The 20,302-nt window shown below is 44.3% G+C and overlaps 1 protein-coding gene across 3 annotated transcripts in view; it reads right to left on the reverse strand.

Moving 5' to 3' along the window:
• CFAP221 (cilia and flagella associated protein 221) overlaps positions 1 to 19,543 on the reverse strand; it is a 103,837-nt gene extending 84,294 nt beyond the window's left edge. Inside the window, exons 1-6 of one of the 3 annotated variants that reach the window (XM_074335277.1) lie at positions 19,372 to 19,543; positions 17,789 to 17,974; positions 15,143 to 15,243; positions 8,514 to 8,600; positions 8,063 to 8,161; positions 6,480 to 6,580 (exon numbers count right to left, since the gene is read on the reverse strand). In XM_074335277.1, the coding sequence (XP_074191378.1) occupies positions 6,480 to 6,580; positions 8,063 to 8,161; positions 8,514 to 8,600; positions 15,143 to 15,243; positions 17,789 to 17,927 (527 nt within the window). In that variant the 5' untranslated portion in view covers positions 17,928 to 17,974; positions 19,372 to 19,543. Of the gene's footprint in view, positions 1 to 6,479; positions 6,581 to 8,062; positions 8,162 to 8,513; positions 8,601 to 15,142; positions 15,244 to 17,788; positions 17,975 to 19,359 lie in introns of those variants that run through there. The other 2 variants (XM_074335274.1, XM_074335279.1) reach the window with 2 other exon arrangements.
• Positions 19,544 to 20,302: the final 759 nt, after the last annotated feature.

The raw sequence follows: 20,302 nt of genomic DNA on the forward strand, positions 1-20,302 counted from the left end.
CTAAAAAACCATTGAACTGTACATTTTAAATTAGTACATTTTATATGTGAATTATATCTCAATAAAACTTTTTAGAAGTATAAATGCCAGGAGAAAGAAGTTCTCCATCCTAGACCTGCAGCCATCCCCCATCTCACTCCCTGCTCTGTCCCTCTGTGGAACTGCCATTGGGCCACTCCCTCCAGCTTGTGCAGTTTCTGACAGGCTGTTTTGGGGACCTCACACATCCCCCCTTTGCCATCAGCCCAGTCACTCAGTGTTGGAAGCCCACCTTCAACTTAGCCACCAGCTTCCCACACCAAGCCTCTTATGGCAATTTCTCCATATGTTGTCTACCTTTGTTAATATGTAAGCCAAATTGGCTGGGTCTCGTTTGTTCATTCCTGAGGTAAAAATCTCTTTGGTGATGGTGGTGGTGGTGGTGGTGGTGGTGGTGGTGGTGATGACGGTGATAGCTAATACAAATCACTAACTATATACTAAGCACTATTCTTACTACTAAGTATTAAAAACTTTTAACTATTATTGCTATTAATATATTCTATTTTAACTCATTTAATCCTCAGAATAATTCTATGAGGTAGGTACTCTTATGAACTGTATTTTATAGATGAGGCTTCTGAGAGGCACAGAGAGGCTATCACTTTTCAGAGTCACACAGCCAGCATGAAGTAGAGCCTGCATTGGAATCTAGGCAGAATGGCTCCAGAGCCTTAGGGGTTTATGCTGTTAAACACAACACTGTATTTCCTGGTCTTCTTTTCAGTTTCTTTACTGAAAGACCTTATGGGCCAGGAAGGTAACAAAAATGAGTGAAGAGGGCTGAGTGTGAGCTGATATGGACTGAGGTGAGTTGGGCAAGGCACTGCCTTCTAAAGAGGTGCTTCTATTCCATCCCAGATGAATGGAGTGGCTCATCCAGGAATGTGAGCCCAGTACTGCTGGAGCTTCCCTTTTTTTTCTTTTCAGAAAAAGTGGAAATCTAAATTTTTATGAGAAATCTTTTGATTTTCAAACATTGGCAGCTAATTCAAATGTTTTTAAAAAAAACAAACTGTGTGGGCCACATCCATGTAGACCAAACCGAGCAGATCAACAGAATTTAAATCAGAAACTACAAATTGGGAGCCAACAGGCCAAAATCAGAATGGATGGATGGATGAATGAATGAATGAATGAATGAATGAATGAATGAATGGTGAAACAATGATAAGTTGACGATTAAAAAGTAGTCTTCAACAGACAAGATTTGAAGATTGGTGGACTACTTCTTCACTCTCTTCCAACAATCTAAACATTCCTTAGAAAGCCATCCTGGGCTTGCTGTAAGGAGGTACAAAAGGCAAGACTGAGGTTGAGGGACTCAGGAGAGTAAAATGAGCCAGAGGCAGAACTGCAAGCAGCCAGGCATCCCAGGTACTGAAGACACAGTGACAGGAGATGGCAGAGCTACAGGAGGTGCTGGCTGGAGCTGCCCTCTGGGTGGGGTGGGGCAGGTAGGAGAACCCAGTGAGGTTGGGCTCAGAGGCTGCCATGTAGCTGGACAAGCTCCGAGAGACAGCGTTCAGAGGTGAATCTCTTTCTGGTCCCACAGCCTGATCTCACAAGCAGCCCCCGAAGGAGGTATTCATGTGCATATGGGGGTCAGGTGCATATGAGGCAGAGAAAGAGCAGGAGCTAGACTGCAGTTCAGCACTGAGGGAGAGGGCCCAGTGGGCCGCACAGGTAAGGCAATACTGATAGAAACAAACACAAGGGCGGCAAACTTGGAGACCACAGGGAGACTAGAGATCACAAACGAGGTGATCATTTCTTATGCTTCTGAGCAGTGGCTTGCAGGGAGGAGTATTTTGTCACTAATCAGATTTAGAATTGTTGGTACATGGCGCTATTCAAAAGCAGAGTGACTTCTAGTAGGCTTTGCTGTCTTTTCCATTGTTTTCTGCAATGAACTCTTATTCCTGCTCTCATGTGGGCAGGCCCACTCCCACCAGCCGCCTCTTGCTACCACTGAGGAAAGTCCTGAGGCTGCCCCGACCCCCTTCCCTGTCGTGGGGAGGGAGGGCATCTGGTGATGGTTCTGCTGGAGTGCCTCAATCCTGCACTGCCCAATCAGGGCACAATCCACTAGATTATTGCCTCTGCCAGGCGACAGCTCCTATCAGTTCAATTGCTCATGGAATCCATACCATCATTCCATGAAAGTACAATTCCAGAGCCAGATGAAGCCAGATGGAGTGCTGACAAGTAGATGTGTAAGTCAAGGACCAGCTTGCTTGTCATACATTTGTAGTGGACACTGGTGGCATTCTCCTGCACCCGCTGGTGCACCCGTCGCCCAGCTCTGGGAGCGGTGTGACTGATGACTCACCTTGACCTTCTCCAGATAACTGCCCTTGGTTGGGGGACCAGGCACTCCACCTTTACCCTTCCCTCTTTAAGGGTTACGCCTTAATAAATCATGCACAATGCATGCTTGTTTCTGCTTCTAAGGAACCTGACCTAAGACCCTACTGCCACATTTAAATGTTTGCAATCATTGCCCATTTTTGAAGTGTTCCAGATGCTCCGCTGTCTCATGCCTGGCTCACCACAGCGGTCCTGGCCACACCACCTCCGCCTGTCTGCATGGGGCACCAGATTGAGGTTTCTAAAAGGTAGACAGCGCTGTGTCATTTCTCTGTTTAAGCCTTTCACTGGTGGCTTCAGGGTAAAATCTGCATTTCCCAGCAAAGCCTGTCTTGCTAAGCCCTCTCCTTACTCCCCCTGCCTCAGTTCTTGTAACCCACATCCAGTCACACAGATGCCCCAGACCGGCCCAAGCAGCTGTGCCATTTCACGTCTCTGACTGCCCAAGCTACTGCATTACCTGAAAGACCCCTGTTCTTTCATACTCTGCTCCCTTCTTCTGCTGGCTGACTCCTACTTATCCTTCAAAACCCAGTTCAGACACGTTCTCCTCTAGCAAGGCCTCTCTGAGCTTCCCCTCCCGCCTGCCTCTGACCCCTCACACTGGCTTCGGTGTCCTTCCTCAGAATACACTGGATTAGACATTTCAATTGTCCATGTAATCGTGATATCAGGTCTTAATCTCTGCATCCTCAGTATCCAACAGAGTGCCTGACACATAGTAGGCATTCAATAAAGATGTGTTGAATGAATAAATGCCAAATAAACAATCTACTCAAATGACACCTTCAATTCCCAAGGCGGCCTAGGATTACTAGAGAACATGTTGTGTGAAAAGCCATTCACATACTCACCCTTGTGAGTTCTGCTACCAAACGTTTTGGATTGAATGTAGCCGAAGGTGGTTTGGGTAGTTAAAAGCTGGTAAAAACCCATTAAGTAAAGTGCATAAAGTCTTGGGAAGGCACTGCCAGCTGCCAGAATGTTTGTAGGAAGAAAGTAGCATGCTTATCTTTTGAAATATTTTTTTAAATACAACATAATTATACACAATAACTCAGTGTAATAAACTGTTTAGCTGAAATGTTCATTCTGATTACAAATGAAGGGCATTATGTACAAAATAGCTCCGGAAAAGCCTCTAGGAAAGTTGGTAGATTTGTGGTTTAAGAACCAAGACTGATTCCTGCATTATAAGGCATATCATTTTTGCCAGTTTATTAAAACGTGTTCTCATAAGCCTGGTTTATGGTCCAAACAAAAAGTAATTTGTGGCGGGAAAGGAAAATATAAAGAAAAGGAAGGAAGGAAAGAAGGAAGGAAGGAAGGAAGGAAGGAAGGAAGGAAGGAAGGAAGGAAGGAAGGGAACGAAGGAAAGGACTAGGAAGTTAGCTGTTTCCTGCCACTTTGGTTTTCATCAAAATTGCTGTATTCACCCATTTAAAGCAAATAGCTATGTTTGGCCTCAAAATGCATAGAGTGAGTAAGTCTGACCAGGAGAGATGCACCTTTGTTAGGTGAATCTTGGGGCCCCTGAACAGACCACTTAATACTGAGGACTAGGTGAAGACAGGAAGGGTTGATGAGGGGAAGGGAGGAAGCACTGGGATAGAATTTTGGCAGAATGTTTTGGGGAAAATAAACATAATAGAAGAACAAGGAGCCAAGACTATATTTCACCCAAAATGCAAAAATCTGATAGTACCCATTGTTGGCAGTGATGTAGGAAAACAAATTTTCATGTACTGCAGGTGGGTATGTGAATGGGTAAAACCATTTTGGAAAACAATTTGACATTACACAGTAACATTGAACTTGTGCTCAACCTGTAATTCCACTTCTAGGTGTGTACCAAGGAGAAACTCTAAAACATGTGCCCCAGGCCATGTACAAGGATATACAACAGCAATGTTGGGCATAGCAAAAGAAAACAGTGAAAACAACCCATAGGTCCATTAGCAGTAGAGCAGATAAAAAAATTGTGGTATATCCATACACAGTAGATACTATAGCCATGAACTATATACTATATGCATTAACACAACTGAACACAAAAATATAATATTAAATGAAAAAAGCAAGTTACAAAAGAACTTACATATAGTATGATTTCATTTATGTAAAGATCAAATACTGGCAAAACTAAACAATGTGTTATTTAGGGGTACATACGTCTGTGTTAAAACTATTAAAATAAATCAAAGAAATGATTATCACACAATTCAGTATAGTGGTTGCAAAGTTACTGGAAATGTGTTATGCCTTAAAACAATTGTTCATTATATTATTTTGTTATTCTTTAATTTGTACAGATTATTATAAATTATTTTGTATATATTATTTGTAATTCTTAAGGAGTTGTTTTAAAAAAAAAAAGTACAAAGGGAGGGTGAGTCAGAAGCTCATGGGAAGGTGGGAGGGTGGGAGAAGAGGGTCACACATCAGCTGAACCAAGGCAATTGTTCCAGATCTAAATTTGGGGGTTTCACTCAAGGACAACATGGTACTAAAAAGAAAGGGTCCTAAAACTCACATTCATTGATCCCCCTTACTACAACAGGGTTCAGTTGCCCCTCTCTCTAACTGTAGCAGCTTGTACCCGCCTCCTTGGGCAGTGCTGCCTGCAAGTACTTGAACTTGCTTTGACCCCCATAGCATGCTGAAGTCCACAGTCTTTGCTCACTGTCCGGGCCTATGTCAAGGGACATCTAGTATTTGCCAGTTTACTGGCTGGATTAAAATCCAGCACCTACAAGTGTAGCCCATGTTTTCTGTTGCCGCCATGCCTTTGTACATGCTATTTCCCTGCCTGGAATGTCATCCTCACACCCCACCCCCATGGTGCCCTCTTAGGTAACCAGATGTCACCCCCATAGGAATGAGGACTTTCCCCAGCTCTACAGTCAGTTCTGTGCTCCCTCTTCTGGGCGTACACAGGACCCTGTGTGTGCCTCTATTACAGAACTTAGCAAATGGTGTAATTAATTGATAATATGCCTCTTTCCCCATTAGACTCTAAGACCTTCAGAATCAGAACCTTTGGCTATTCTTTTTACCGTGGGTGACATTCAAAATATCAACCAATTGGGACTTCGCAGGCGGTACTCAATTAGAAAGAATATGAGGCTGGAACCCCATCCTGCAGGTGCCTCCCCCACCCAAATTGCTAGGTATTAACAACTTCGTTGCTGAATCATTGGGAGGTGAGGGGAAGGCAGGAGAGGGGCCAGGCAACTGAGATGGAGGGATGGGGGGTTACTCAGGACAGTATATATTTCCCAAGCAGCAGAGACGTATTCAATATTTTAACAACTGGTATGGCCATTATATCTCAATACCCACCAGCGCAATGTCCATCTTTGTTATATCCCTAGGGACAGAATGCATTGTGCCTGGTAATAGGTATTTCATAATATTTACTGAAACAAACAAGACGTATCTTAAATTACAACTGGAATTAACTCTTTTCCCAACAAGAAGGAGGGGGAATCTGAGATGTGGCTTCCATAGTCACTGTCTTTTGTCTTTCTTGCCTCCATTTCCCCCTTCATCTAAAAACAGAGACTGGATAAAGGATGGGCATGAGATTCAAGTTGGTCCATAAGCCTCCACCCTGACACTTCTGCTTAAATACCCCCAACCCCTCTAGCCCCTCCACCCACCCCTGTTGCCAATAGTATTTGGAATTTCTGGCACCTGTCTTGCCCCCATGAAGAGGAGCCTGCTACGAAAGAAACCTGCAGAAAACCAAGATAAGGGGAGGGCCCGGATCCTGCAACCAAAACCCTGGGACCCAGCCATGCCTGAAGATTCACCTTGCACCTTTCAGTTAAATGACCCAATAAATTCCCTTTCTTGCTTATGATAGTTTGAGCTGGGTTTTTTTGGTGTGTTTTTGTTGTTGTTGTTATTGTTTTGTTTTGTTTTCCTTTGCAACTACAAGTTCAGTCTAACTCAGCTAGAAAGATAACCTTCCATTAGGAAAAATACAAATCTGAGTTTTTATATATGTGAGTATCTCTTAACTTTTCCCATCCTATGACATTTGGTAGTGCATTTTAGTAACTCACCTTTCACCAAGTAGAACATTTGATAGATTTATAAATGAGGGAAAGTCCAGGGTGTTCGTGACAGGATAGGCATGGATGGGAATAACCAAAGTATCATCACCCTGAAATTGATGGGAAAACAGTCAAGTTGACCATACTGAAGATTATAATTTTTAAAAATGGACTTGTAGATACTTAATTTCCTATTTTGTTTTCTATCATTAAAAAATATTTCCCCAAAAAGAAAAAAAAAAAATTTCCTTAAGAAGCCTGAGTGCTTAAATACACCATTTCAAATACTGAGTTTCCTTTGCTATAAACAAAGTGTAAGAAAATGTAAATACATTTCATTGACATTATATTCACTATTATCCAGGAACGCTAAAGGTAATGACGCCTTCATGTAGACAGGAAGACAGCAGTGTGTTTGTTTCTATTTCAGAAAGTTATAGGGAAATAGTTTCTATTTCAGAAAGTTATAGGTTGTTAGTGGCCTGAGAGAAAGAGAAACCAGCACAGAATCAGCGGATCCAGACTCCTGGTTAGTACACAGTGAGCTGGAAGGGGGCGGAGGGCCGCTTCCAGTCCTGCATAATGTATGACCTTGTGCATGACCTTTAACCTCTCCAGGCCTGTTTCTTCCTTTGCCAAAGGGGAAAACTCTGCCTTTCCTTAAAGGTGCTTTTGAGAATGAAAGCAGGTGACGGCCTTAAAAGGTGAAAAGTACTTCATAAACGCAAGGTATTACTAGCATTCCTATTAGGTAGCAGGAAACGCGCTGGGGCACTCTGTATCACTCCTGGCCTGGGGATTTTTGTTCTTGGTAAACAGAATATGCCTCCTGAAAGAAGCTATATTCTGGTTTCGTTTTTGTTTTGTTTTTCCTTTTTAAAAATGGAAACTTGTTTGTTACTAAAGCATACTCTACTGTTATAGTTTTGAAAAATTAAATTTAGTTCACCTTAAGGCTTCTCAACTTTTACAAGAGTTGGGGCTGGAATGTAGAGCAGAGGCAAGGGTGAAAGTGACCGTTTTAAGAGAAGGATTGACAGCATGTGGAGGGGACTCTGGCTGGAGGCCAAAGGATGAGTTAGGTGACCTAGAAAAGGCTCCTAAGAACTCACACAGCACAGCCATCTGGGGTCAGGCCCACAGGCTCCCACCGCCCTGCAGACCCCCAGGGCTGCCTCTGCGGACATTCCCACACAGGATACCATTCAGTCTTCAGTGTTTAAAAACACATCTGTGGAGTGTTGCTAATTTTTTAACCTAGCACTTAAAAGAGTGTGTTAAAGTTATTTGAAAAGCCTTCACCAACTCCCACAGGTGATAAATGAGGTTTTTAGGCCAGGGCAGGAGGGAAACATGCAGCAAACAGTGTCTCCCGGCTCTGCCCCAGTTCTCGGCAGCCTAGCGCATTACCAACTGGGACCCACGTCACTGGACAAGGACTCTCGAGCCACTCAGACAGGCTGAACAAGGAACACCAGGGGTTGGGCTGAGAAACTTCATATTGGTCATTCCATCTCTCTTTCTTCTTCCCTTGAGGATATTAGTTTTGACACCACTCCCTACCCCCAAAAACATGATTTTAAGAAACTTACCTTACAGTGAACACGGATGCAATCATAATAGTATCGCCACTCGTCTGGTGAGAATGTAGTGGTGACTGTAAGGGACAAGCCGGGGACAAGGCGGTGCTCCTAGAAGAAAAGTGGGCTCTTGTTGGCACAGAGCACGCAGAGAGCAGGACTGTGGCGACAACACTCGACACCCCCATCGCAAGCTGACCCAGGACACCGAAAAGCACAACCCCACAAAGAACACCAGGGGACAACAGGCCATCAAACAACGTTTACTGGGGCGGCCGGTTGGCTCAGTGGTTAGAGTGTAGTGCTCATAACACCCAGGTCGCTGGTTCGATTCCCACATGGGCCAGTGAGCTGAGCCCTCCACAACTAGATTGAAAACAATGACTTGACATGGAACTGATGGGTCCTGGAAAAACACACTGTTCCCCAAAATTCCCCGCCCCCCCAAAAAAAAAATGTTTACCTTTTTTACATACTTGATCTGAAAGTATTTGGTTTGTGGGGGTAAAATATGAACATGTATGTCTTCATTGGAAATGTTGACCAGACGCTAGGGGAGAAAAAGAAGCATTCAGAATAAACACACTATTTTATCTATTTGCATATTCATTTCCTCATGTATTTATACCTCATGTTGTTCCAAAAGGGATTTGAGAAGACACAATGTATTTTTTAACTTTTTTAAAGATTCAAATTCTATCACATGCCATTTAAAGAATGATAAAATAAACACGACCAACACCATTTAAAGAATAATAAGTATGCCCATGCGCCTTCCAAGCCTCGAAGTCCTTAGAGCCGGACCCCACCCGTGTCCCGGAAGGCCCATATCCTCCTGCCCAGTCCTGACCGGCTACCCTGGTGCCTTATTGTTGAACTCAGCTTAGTCCTGTGATTCAACTAAGCTGAGAAGCCAGCCACCCACCAACTCCCACAGTTTCTCTAATTACTTGCCACTGGTCCTGGACCCCGAGACACTTAGGCAGTCAAAAATAGGAAAAAGAGCGTGGGTAGGGCAGCCTCCAATCCATCCTTGGGGCAAATTAAACAACTCAAGGTCAGGAGTTTTCTGATGGTGATAGGAGGCCATCCCTGTGAGGCAGGACAACCGGCTGGATAAATTAACTGGGTCTCTGAGTAGAGGTGTTTTTCCTTCCTCTGCCTGAGAGGGGAGCAAGAACTTTGGGTTCCGGGGATCCAGACTTCACCTGGGCCAGGGGGTTAAGAGTCCTTTGGTTTCCAAAGTCTCGGTTAGAGGCTGGGCTTGTCACTGGGCCCACTGCCTGAGGCCTCGCATTCATCAAAGCCCGAAATTAGACTTCAGAAATTATTTCCTGATGAGGTTACACTGGTGTTTGCATTTGTTAAAAGTTCTCATTTGTCACCTGTGAACATTCTTAAAGTACCACAATTTTTGTGACCCTGTTTTGGCATATCTTCTCTTTTTTTAAATATGTTAAACACCTTAAAAAAAAAATAAACATAGTTACCAAGGCATTCTTGACCTCCAAGGGGCCACGCACAGGAGCGGCCTTGGTGAAAGTGTGAGCTGCTGGGGCCCTACCCTTGACAGCTTTTGGTCCTTCCAAGAGAGACCGGAACGGCAGGTATGCTGGGACCCAGGATGCTGGGACCCAGGATGCCGGCAGCCATTGCTCAACACACCCGGAGCCCTGAGTGGTGGGACCTGCCCAGCGATGGAGAGGTAGCCACACAGCCCCAGGTCTTGGAAGCCTTCACAAAAAGCTCTGTCCCCATGCTTGTCATGGAAGGAGCACTGTTAAAGGAGTGTTTAGAAGGTATACTTTCAATTAATAATACAAGTTTATTTGAAAAGCTAACAAAACATGAGTAACTCAATGTTACCCTTGAGGATTGCCTAATATCCTACTCTGTCTTCCAAGTTTGGGGGTCAGTAGATGTCCCCACTCCCTCCATGACCTCTGTTCCCCTGGGGGTTGACCTTCCCCTGGCCCTGTGGGTCCTCATGACTTTGCTAATACCTCCACAGGGCACCCCATTCAGCCCTTGCTTCAGTTTTGCAGAACTGTCCCCTGCACACAAACAAACAAAAACCCACCCAACCAATGGGTTTAACAGCTTTTACTCAAGATGTATGGGGATTTCCCAAGTGTTGCCCATCGCTCTCTCCCTCTCCCTTCAATCTCTGCAGCTTACAGTCTCCCTGCGGCTTACAGACCCCCCTCTCCCTGAGGGGTCAGGAGAGTCCAGTCTTCCCCATCCACAGGGGAGAGCAAATCCGGCTTTCCTTGGGGTCGGGTCAGTAGGGGCTAACCTTTAACCCCAAGCACTTATCATAGAATTTTCCCAAACACAATGTTTTAGACTCCAAGTTGGAGTCTTTTAACACCTCCCTTCAGTGGCACAGCTTCTCGGAGAAGGTTAATACTTAACCCCAGTGATAGGGGGACAAAATTCAAGTAGCCCTGTAAGTTCTTTGCAGTGTTTTTATCTTAAAATACATGTTGGTCTTGCATTTTACTCTAAAATTTTCCTCTACAATGTGTTGCTCCAAAATGAGAGAGTAAAAGTGATGGTTCAGAAAGATGCACTGTGTTTACACTGGGGCTTCACCTCTCCCCACCCTCACACACTGAGGAGAGGCGACCGGGATGCATGGTCCCAGTTCTGAGACCCAAGATCTTGGGGGAGGGGAGCCTCTAAAGTCTGCACTATTATTGCAGAAAGCCTGAAGAAACTGCTAACTTATGTAAGATAAGGCTGTATAGGCTAACAACTTTGTTTTGGGCTGGCAACAACAACAACATGGGTTTTCTCATGGGGAAAAATGATTAATTAGGTACTTAACAAATATAGTTTCCCTAGGGGGGCAGCCAGTTATCTCAGTTGGTTAGAGCGTGAGCTCTGAACAATAAGGTTTTGGTTCCATCCCCACATGGGCCACTGTGAGCTGCGCCCTCCACAACTAAATTGAAACAACTACTTGACTTGGAGCTGATGGGTCCTGGAAAAACACACTTAAAATAAATAAAAGTTCAAAAAAAAAACACACAAAAAAACACCAAATATAGTTTCCCAGACAAAACCTTGCTGCAGAGGGAAAAAGAATTTAAGAGGTCTTGGTTTTGAAAAAACTGGACACAATTATTTCAAATTTTAAAGCAAATTGAAACATTGATTTCAAAATGAATCCAAGTAAAAGGCTTTCAGTCCTTTAAACAGATATGGCTCATTCCCAAATGTTAATGAACAATTTATCCTGGTTTTCAATCGACATTCAGTTATTCCATTATTGAATAATTTGCATAGTTTCCTGTAGTGAAACTAAGATAAAAGCAGAGTTGGATTTTTCCTCCTTGTTTGGCAACAATCTCAAGGTAATTGCCTTCAGCTTCCGCTTAACTTTGCTGATGGAAACAGGAGGCTGGCTCTCCCAGTAGCTCCCAGAATGTTATTAAGATGAAATCATTTTGTACTTTTATCTATTTGTTTGTTTTAATGTCTGATAGAAGCAGTATGATTATTTAGACTTTACCCTGTATTTATTTGGAATTACTGAGTTTCTGCCACATCACTCACTTCCAATTGTGGACCCTGAGAAAGAAGACGCCTACCAAGAAGGGCTCCTGGTGGTTAACTGGGCACAAGTTTAAAAATAGAGCCTAGCAGTCATTTCTAAACAGGCCTCTCATGCAAACTGCACTTCAGGGAGAAGCCTGAACTGCCTGTCTCCCACGCTGAACTGCCTGCCTGTACTATGTTCCTACCACCTGAATCAGACCTTACAAAGGAGTCCCTGGATTGTATTTCAACCAATAGCACAGGCTTTTCCTGTTCAATCGGAGCTATGCAGCTATATGCCCATTAGCTTCTATACCAACCAATCAGAGCAGTTCCAACTGACCAATCAGAACAGTGCCTTTTGGATCAATCAAACTGTGAGGATTTTGGAGGGACCAGGGCCAGGGACTTCTCTCTATATAAGTCAGCTACCCTCTGGCTCAAGAATCACACTTTCTTTTTCCACTGAAGACAGAAGACTGTGTTCTCCTGGCTGGAGCTGAAACACTGACGAATTCTCACTGGACCAGACAAGAACAGAGCAGAGCAGACCAGACTGACAACAAAGCAGGGCAGAGGGGAACATAGCAGCGCAGAGCAGAATGGACTGAAGCAGAGCAGAGCAGCCTCTCCCCAAGGCAGCCTCACTCCAAGGTCACCTCACAGCCATGCTGTTGCACAGCCATGCTGCTTCATAATAGAGCTGTAACATTATTGAGTTGTTCCGTAGCTATGCTGTTGTTACGGCCTTGCTGTATCACAATTGAGCTGTTTGCACTGAATAAAGATTCCTGCTTCACTGTATCCCAAACTGGGAATTCCGGTTGGCATTGAATTGGCACCAATGACCACTGGTTGACACAATAAAGTGAGTTCAATATCTTCACAAGTGTATAGTGAGTGCTGTCTGTGTGTTAGGCACTGTGCTATACAAAAGACAGAGATAGCCTCTGTTCTTCAGAATGAAGCTTTTACCTCCATTCAAAAACCCTACAATCCAGGTAAACCAGATTTCACTCTGGTTTCCAAATATGCTGCATGCTTGCTTAGCCTGAACATCTCAGCATGACTTGCTCTATGCCAAGAATGTCTTATCCCCACTTCTCACTTTGCTTTTGGACTATCTCAAATGGCTTCTCCTCCACAAGCCTTTTTTATATCATGACCAGTAAGCTAATGAAAAGCTTCTCATAATCATTAGTCATGAAGGAAGTGAAAGTGAAACAAAAGTGAATTGAATGGTGGCCTGAAAAAAATACGTCCTGGAACCTGTGAATGTGACCTTATTTGGGAAAAGGGTCATTGCAGATGTGATTAAGGACCTCTAGATGACATCATCTTGGGTTACCCAGATGGGCCTTAAATCCAATAACAAGAGTCCTTTTAAGAGACAGAAAAGAAGACAGGGAATCAGAGGACAAGGCCATGTGAAGATGGAAGTTGAGATTGGAGTCTTGCAACCACAAGACTAAGAACACTGGAAACCACCATAAGCTGGAAGAGGCAAGGAAAGCTTCTTCCCAAGAGCTTTGGAGGCAGCATGGCACTACTGACTCCTTGATTTTGGACTCTGGTAACCAGAAGAATTTTCTGTTCTTTTAGGCCCCTAAATTTGTGATAATTTGTTACGACAGCCACAGAAAACTAATATTTTACTCCTTGATATATATCCAAGAGGACTGAAAATATATCCATACAAAAGCATGTACACAAATGTTCATAACAGCATTATTCCTAATAACCACAAAGTGGAGACCCAAATGTCCATCAATGGATGGATGAATGGATAAACAAAATGTGGTGCATCCATACAATAGAATATTGCTCAGCGATAAAAAGGAATAAAGTATTGATGCATGCTACAAATTGAATGAACCTGGAAAACTATGCTAAATGAAAAAATCTAGTCACAAAAGACCACATGTACTATGATTCCATTTATACGCAATGTCCAGAATAGGGAAATCTATACCGATAAAAAGTAGACTGTGGTTGCCTAGGGTGGGGGTGACATGGGTGGGGGAATGAGGAGAAGGAGGGGGCTGCAGATGGGTAGTGAATTGTTTATTCATTATAAACAATGACTATTTATGAATGATTATTTTAGATCTATCCTACCATAATCTAGACAGCAAACCTAATAACCAGGAAAAGTAAGCTCCAAAATGTATTATTAATCTTGGTCCTTGATGCCGTGTTCTAAGAAATGTGTCCATTTAGGTTGATGGGTGAAGTTCCGAGTCAGTTTTATATCCTAACCCTTCTCCTGAGAGGAAACACTTGGCACCTGACAGGTTCCTCTCTTGATCTGTCCTCTCTCTACCCACTTCAGTGCATAGGGGCTCATAAAAACTGCACTCTCTTTTCATTAGGAACTGCCTGATACAACCCAACCTCACTTCCTGAGAAGATTTACCGTTTTTCTCAGTTTCCTCTAGTGATTCTCTTCACTCTGAGCAGTCTAACACAATAGTCAGAATTCTATCTTAAAATGGTCCACTTTAAGACATGGTTTCTGAGAATGCACTACATCTAAAAGTAGAGACCCTCATGGTGGCTGAGGACAGGGCCAGAGGGTGACACCACATACAAAGCCAGCATCTCAGAGGGCTCATGTGAAGAGAACCCACCTCTGCCCACTCTGACACATGAGCAGAGGCCAGTTTGGCTCAGATCTGGGGCCCCGTTGGAGGTATTCTGATTTCTCAGTGTGACTTTAGGGGATAGTGCTAAGGTCATTGAGGTTGCAGAGCTGATTAAACGCTCAGGTCCCTTTTATCATGGGAGTTAGGAGTGCTGTATCACCCACAACCCACTCCTGTCTGAACATCCAGGTCAATAAAGGGGACCCAGCAAGGACTGGCCCTTGGGGTGGCTCTGTGGCGGTGCAGTCGTTGCAGGCTTCAGCTCCGGTGCAGCCCATCCTTCCACCTCTCCCTTCTGAAGCCTGTTCAGTGGAGTTGACCCCTGCCATCCCAGATCTGCCCAGTGCCTCTCTAACCAGAATGACTGATTTAGGCATGGCTAACTGACCAGGGCACGTGAAACAGAACCCTCGCTGGAGCCTCTTAGGAAAGGGACACCCCTTTCCCTGGTGGCGTGTAGGCATGGAGCAAGAGTGCACTGGCCTGCAGGACAGCAACCTAAGAATCCGTCTATCTCCATCACTTAGTAGCTCAGGTTCTTGAGCCAACTATTTAACCTTTTGGAATCTGTGTTTCCATATATAAGTAGAGTAATATTACAACGACCACAGGGCTAGTGTAAGGACAAAACTGAATTACATGAGACACAGCACAGTTCCCAGCCCCTAAGAGTCATTCAGCAACGACACCTGGCTGGAAAGAGTGCTGGGAGGAGCCTCAGGCAACGGGGAAGTAACTTTCCAAGGACACTGGTGCAACTTGAAAATTTTTCATCCTCAAACTACCTTTCTGGCCCAACTTATACCTGTACTTATGCTGTTCTTTAGATAAATGAGTAATATAAATGCAGAAAATTCCTGTCTTTCATTCTGATGATGAATTATCCCACTTAAAAAGTACCTACCAGAGTCTGTTGGTGTTGCTTTTCTACTTGATAGCCTCCAAAATGCAGTATGCCAGGCTTTGCTTGTATGACCTTATTCTTCAGAAGTTTTGTATAAACCTCTATAAAAACAATGTAGATAAGTACATCATGAGATGAGACATGAAAGAAAATATTAAATGAAAGAAGATCCTATTAGCATGGGCTCCTTTTCCTTTAGGATATTTTAAGCAATATGAAAGTTTCAGAGGATATAGCTGTCAGCAAGATTAATGGTCTGTTCCAAATGAACTATACTGCCTCTCCCTCTGTTTCTACACATCATTTGGGAGATAGTATCATCACAATCCAATTCAAGTGTACTGTTTATTACCTATTAAAAGAATTTGCTCTTCACATTTTGTACAAGTCTTCATAACGAAACACAAGCTCATAAAGCTCACATACCCTGCCTTTGTATATTGTGCTCTCTTATTATGTAATGAATGCCCACTTCAAAGATTCTACACACTAAGCGTTGAATTTTATTACTGCATTTTTAACTGTTTGATTTGACTTCCTTTGACTAGAATTACAACGTGATATAATCTTAAAGCTCTGAATAATTATCGCTCTGGACAGTAAAGTCTCAAACTGTTATTATTGTAACATGAATGTCTTTTGCTTTTCCAGTTTTGAGAACAAGATTAAAACAACTGAGCTCACAAAAGTGTCCAGGGCTACAAAACTTCTCCCAGCTCTTCATATAAGCATGAGCTGAGACGTGTGGAGAAGGCACTGAGAACCCACTGCACAACTGTTTCCATGCCTCCAGCCTTATGCCAGGCATGCGTTTGTAACCCTCACCCCAACCCTCTGAGGTTGGTATTATATCCATTTTGCAGATGAGGGAGCTGAGACTCAACAAGATTAAGCAACTTGCCCACAGCTGGTAATTAAAAATCAAGCCCAGGTCTGTCTGATTCCAACCACCAAACTACCTCCTCAATATGAATGCATTGTCTAGTTTCTTAAATGATCCCCTTTCAACTTTGGCTCTACCCCAGTCCTGTGAGCCATAGACACACTTACCCATCCCTTCACCCACTGTGATTCTAGCATACCTCTGAAGTGGGTATGAAATGTTGGTGTTGTGACTCCTCACCAGGTGAGCTGTCGCCATCATCAGCTTTGAAGGGCTGGAATGGGGTTAGGATAGCGTTTCAGGGGGACTGACCATCTCTTTAGTTATTTGGTAATTTTTTAAGTATTGAAATTAACATTATTTGTTTTTTTTTAATGCTGAAGCATTTTTTTTGTTTTGTTTTTAGGGGCACAGAATAGATGTAAACAAGCATTTTTCTGTTAATGCCCAGAAATAGTCAAGTATACTAATTTGCCCTCAACAAGTTCTATCGTGACAAAAGAGCCACACCAAAATACTACACTTCCAGCCTTTGTGATGGGCCTTGAAAGATGAGTGGGAAGCAACCTAGTGCGATGGTAGAGAGCGGGACATGGGGCTATGACAGCTGAACACCAACTCTCCACTTAGTTGTGCCACCTTGGGGAATTCACTTAACCTCTCTGAGTCTCAGCTTCCCCACCAGTAAGATGGAAATAGAACGCTGATGTTGTGTGGGTTACGAGAAAATAATGCAGGCAATAGATTAGCCTTTTACATAACAGCTATAGAATTTACCAGGCTGTAAGGACAGAGCCAGGAGTGCAGTTTCCAGGCTCTTGGCCTCACGTGGAAAGGTGCTGGCTCGGGTAGTAAATGGCCATCAACTGTGATTGGATGGCCATCAGCTGTGGTTAGTTGGCTGTCAGCTGTAACCAGTGAGCCATTGGCCACTAATATAACTGCTGTGGCTACGCTAGCAGCAAATGGGGGCTAGCAAGAAGACGGTGGCTGAGCTAGCAATAGTGGATTGCAGTTAGCATGGCGGATTGCAGATCATGTGGCTCCTGCTTCCTGTGTCTCCAACCCAGCCACCAGCGAGAATATAGTGGTATGACTCCCATATCTATGGCTCCGTGGATGTTCCTTTTTGAACCATATCCTGCGTTCTTGTGTGGGGAGTGGGAGCAGAGACCCCGCATGACACCTTGCATGACACAGGCTTTCCAGGCTGAGGGACGTGCATGGAAAGGGGCAAGAAGGTATAAATTGCATGTGGTTTTGAAGGAGCAGGAGTTGGGGCTGGAATTGGGGATGAGATCAGCTCAACAGCAAAAGGGGACAAATACCAAACAAAGGAGTTGTAACTATTCTGTATATAAGGGGGACTGCTGAGATTATTCCAGTAGGATAGGGACAGGAGCTGGCCAGGATTCTACAAAAGAAACTGAATGGGGTGTGAAGGGTGGTCTGGAGGACAATGTGGCCAGGATGGAAAGCAGGACGGCAGTCTGGTGACTTGCTAAGGATGAGGAACAAAGCAGGGGGGCAGACAGGAAAGATATCTGAGAATGTGGGAGCAACAGAACTTGGTTACTAATTCACACCTCAAAAATCTCTCAGCTTGGATGGCACTAAATAGAACCATTGTTCTTAATAAAAACTATTATGAGCCTTTAAAACAATATAGATAAATCAGCAGCAAAAGTTCCACTCTGCTTTCTGGACTTTGGATCCTCTGGGAAGATGTGAGTTGTGAAGCAAATCTGTTTCTAATCACTTACTTGATTCTAGGAGGTGATTAGGCACTTCTCGTCTTTTTGGGGGCTCCTCTACTAGGCTCTTCAAAAGGAGGGGTGATACGTTATTAAACGGTTCTTCAGCATTCTTTAGATCTCTGCTGGGGGTTTTCACTGCTGCCATTTTATCATGAAAAATAGAGTCTTCTTTTTAGAGCCAAAGGTCATCTCCTGGGAAGAAAACAGTAGCAGTATAATCATCCATGAGAAACCACGCACATTTTTTTTTCTCAGTACTTGACAAATGTACCTCTTGCCACTGCATGGTTTACTGTGGCTCAGGCCCTTCCTGCCTCTAGTCTCTCTGATGGCCACCCATTCCCACACACGGCTGTCCCATTAATCTCCTTGCATCACACTTCACAACCCAATACCATGCCATTGCTCAATACCCTTTCGTGGCCCTTGGTTCTCCTCAAGAGCTTTTCCCAAAATGTCGTCCTGAGATGCTTCTTGAGCTATGAGTAGGGGCATGGAAAGAAGAAAATAAAGGCTCTCACAGTTGAATAAATTTGGAAAATGATGAAGTAAACAATTTAAACAGGCGTCTTCATTCTGAGATTTCTCCAAATCAGTATCTTAGATGTATGTGACCACAAAACCCTTTAACATTTTGAGACATTATTTATAGGACACTGTGATTTATGAGCCATCTTCCTGGGTCCCTCTGGGGGGATGGGGAGACCTCCTCCCAGGGTGACTGGGTCTGTCCTACGAGCTCTTTCCTAGGACAGAGGGTCCCAGTTTGTGTCATACCCTTTATCTGACTTACCTTCCCTCAACACAGTCATTTTAACTTTCCCCTTCTTCATAAAGTCCACACTGATCCCACCACCCTTTTAACATTCTTTAGCAATTACTGCCTCTTCTACTCATTTGGTGTTAGCAATTTATTGACTTGTAATGGCACTTTACAAATCCCACACATCTTTATATCTTCCCCAGCTAAGTCTCTTAATTTAGAGCCCTTGTACAGGCTGGGGGTCTGCTCTGTGAAGACCCTGAAATTGAATGTAAGCTCACTTGTGGATCTTTATGTGTGTGTTTTTTTAAGAAGGCTCATAGCTTTAGATTCCAAAAAAAGTCTATAGCATCAAGCAAAATAAAGTGACCACACTGAAAAAGGTGCTTAACCACTTTCTGAAAGAAGTTTCTCTTTTCCCCTCACCTCTTACCCCTCTCCCTAGCATGGCTGAAGACTCCCCATCCACAGTGCAGCCTCCCCCTCAAAGGCTTTGTCCCCTCAACCCCTACCCCAAGTTCACTCTCCAGCCGGCTTTCCCTCAATTCCCTGCCCTTCTTCAGGCAGGTACAATAGTTAAACCATTCTCACGTGCGCTCCTCTTCCAGTTCACTCACCCCCAGGGTGAACTTGTCTGCCTTTTCACACATCCCACATCCTTGGTCCCTTCGCCCCATCCTCTACCCGGCAGGTCCTCCCATCCTTGCCAAACGCCTGCTCCCTCAGCACCCCTTTACTCCATCCCCTGCTAAGGGTAGGGGTCGACCCCCAAACTCACGCACCACCCGCACCCCATTAACCCTCTAAGCCTGACCTCTCCTCCTACCCGGGCCCAGTCTGACTTGCGGCTGGACACCCGCCCGGGGTTCAGGCTGCCTCAGTAGCTTGGCGGCAGCCAAGGGAGCCACCTCGGCCTCAGGTCCCAGGTCGCTCACACTGGAGCTGGTTCCCGGGCCGGAATCCGCGGGCACCCGCTCCAGCTTGGAGCGTCGCCATGACGACGCGGACGCGCTCCCAGGGTCTGCGCCAGGGCACCACCAAACTCCCCAGGGACGTGGGGGGAGCCGGGCTGTCGCAGCGCGAGGGACAGAGGCCATGGGTGACTTCTGGGGACTTGGAGCAGTCTGCGGGGCATGGGGAAGAACAGAGTGCGCGACTGATGAAGTACGAAGCCAATGGAACCCCGCGGGAAAATGAAAAAGCCAGGAGACACTATAAACTGGTAACCTGCGAGAGCCGATCGCGGGAGAGCTGCGGGCCTAAGGGGGCGGGGCCTCCCAGGCGCAGTGGGTGGAGCTTCCCGACTGACATTGATTCCTGGACGCCCTCCTTAAATACAGGTTGTGTTCCGTTTTCTATTATGATAAATTTCAAACATATCCAAAGGTAGGCAGAATAATATAATGAACCTTCAACACCCACCTGCAACAATGAACAAATCATGGCCAATCATATTTCGCCTATACCTTTCCCCTACTCCCTATATTATTTTGAAGAAATCTCAGACATCATTTCATCCATAAATATTTCAGAATATACTTCCAAAAGATAAGAACTCTTTAAAAAAACATAACCACAATACCAGTGCCTTAAAAAAATTACAATAATTTCTTAACATCTTAAACTATCCGGGACCCAAGTGTCTCATAAATGCCATAAAACTTTTAGAGTTTGCCAATTTGAATCAGAATTCAAATAAAATCCACACATTGCAATAGATTGATATGTCTTTTAGGTCTCTTCTAATCAATAGATTC

The sequence above is a fragment of the Rhinolophus sinicus genome, linkage group LG01, assembly GCF_036562045.2.
Source record: "Rhinolophus sinicus isolate RSC01 linkage group LG01, ASM3656204v1, whole genome shotgun sequence".
Taxonomy (NCBI): Eukaryota; Metazoa; Chordata; class Mammalia; order Chiroptera; family Rhinolophidae; genus Rhinolophus; species Rhinolophus sinicus.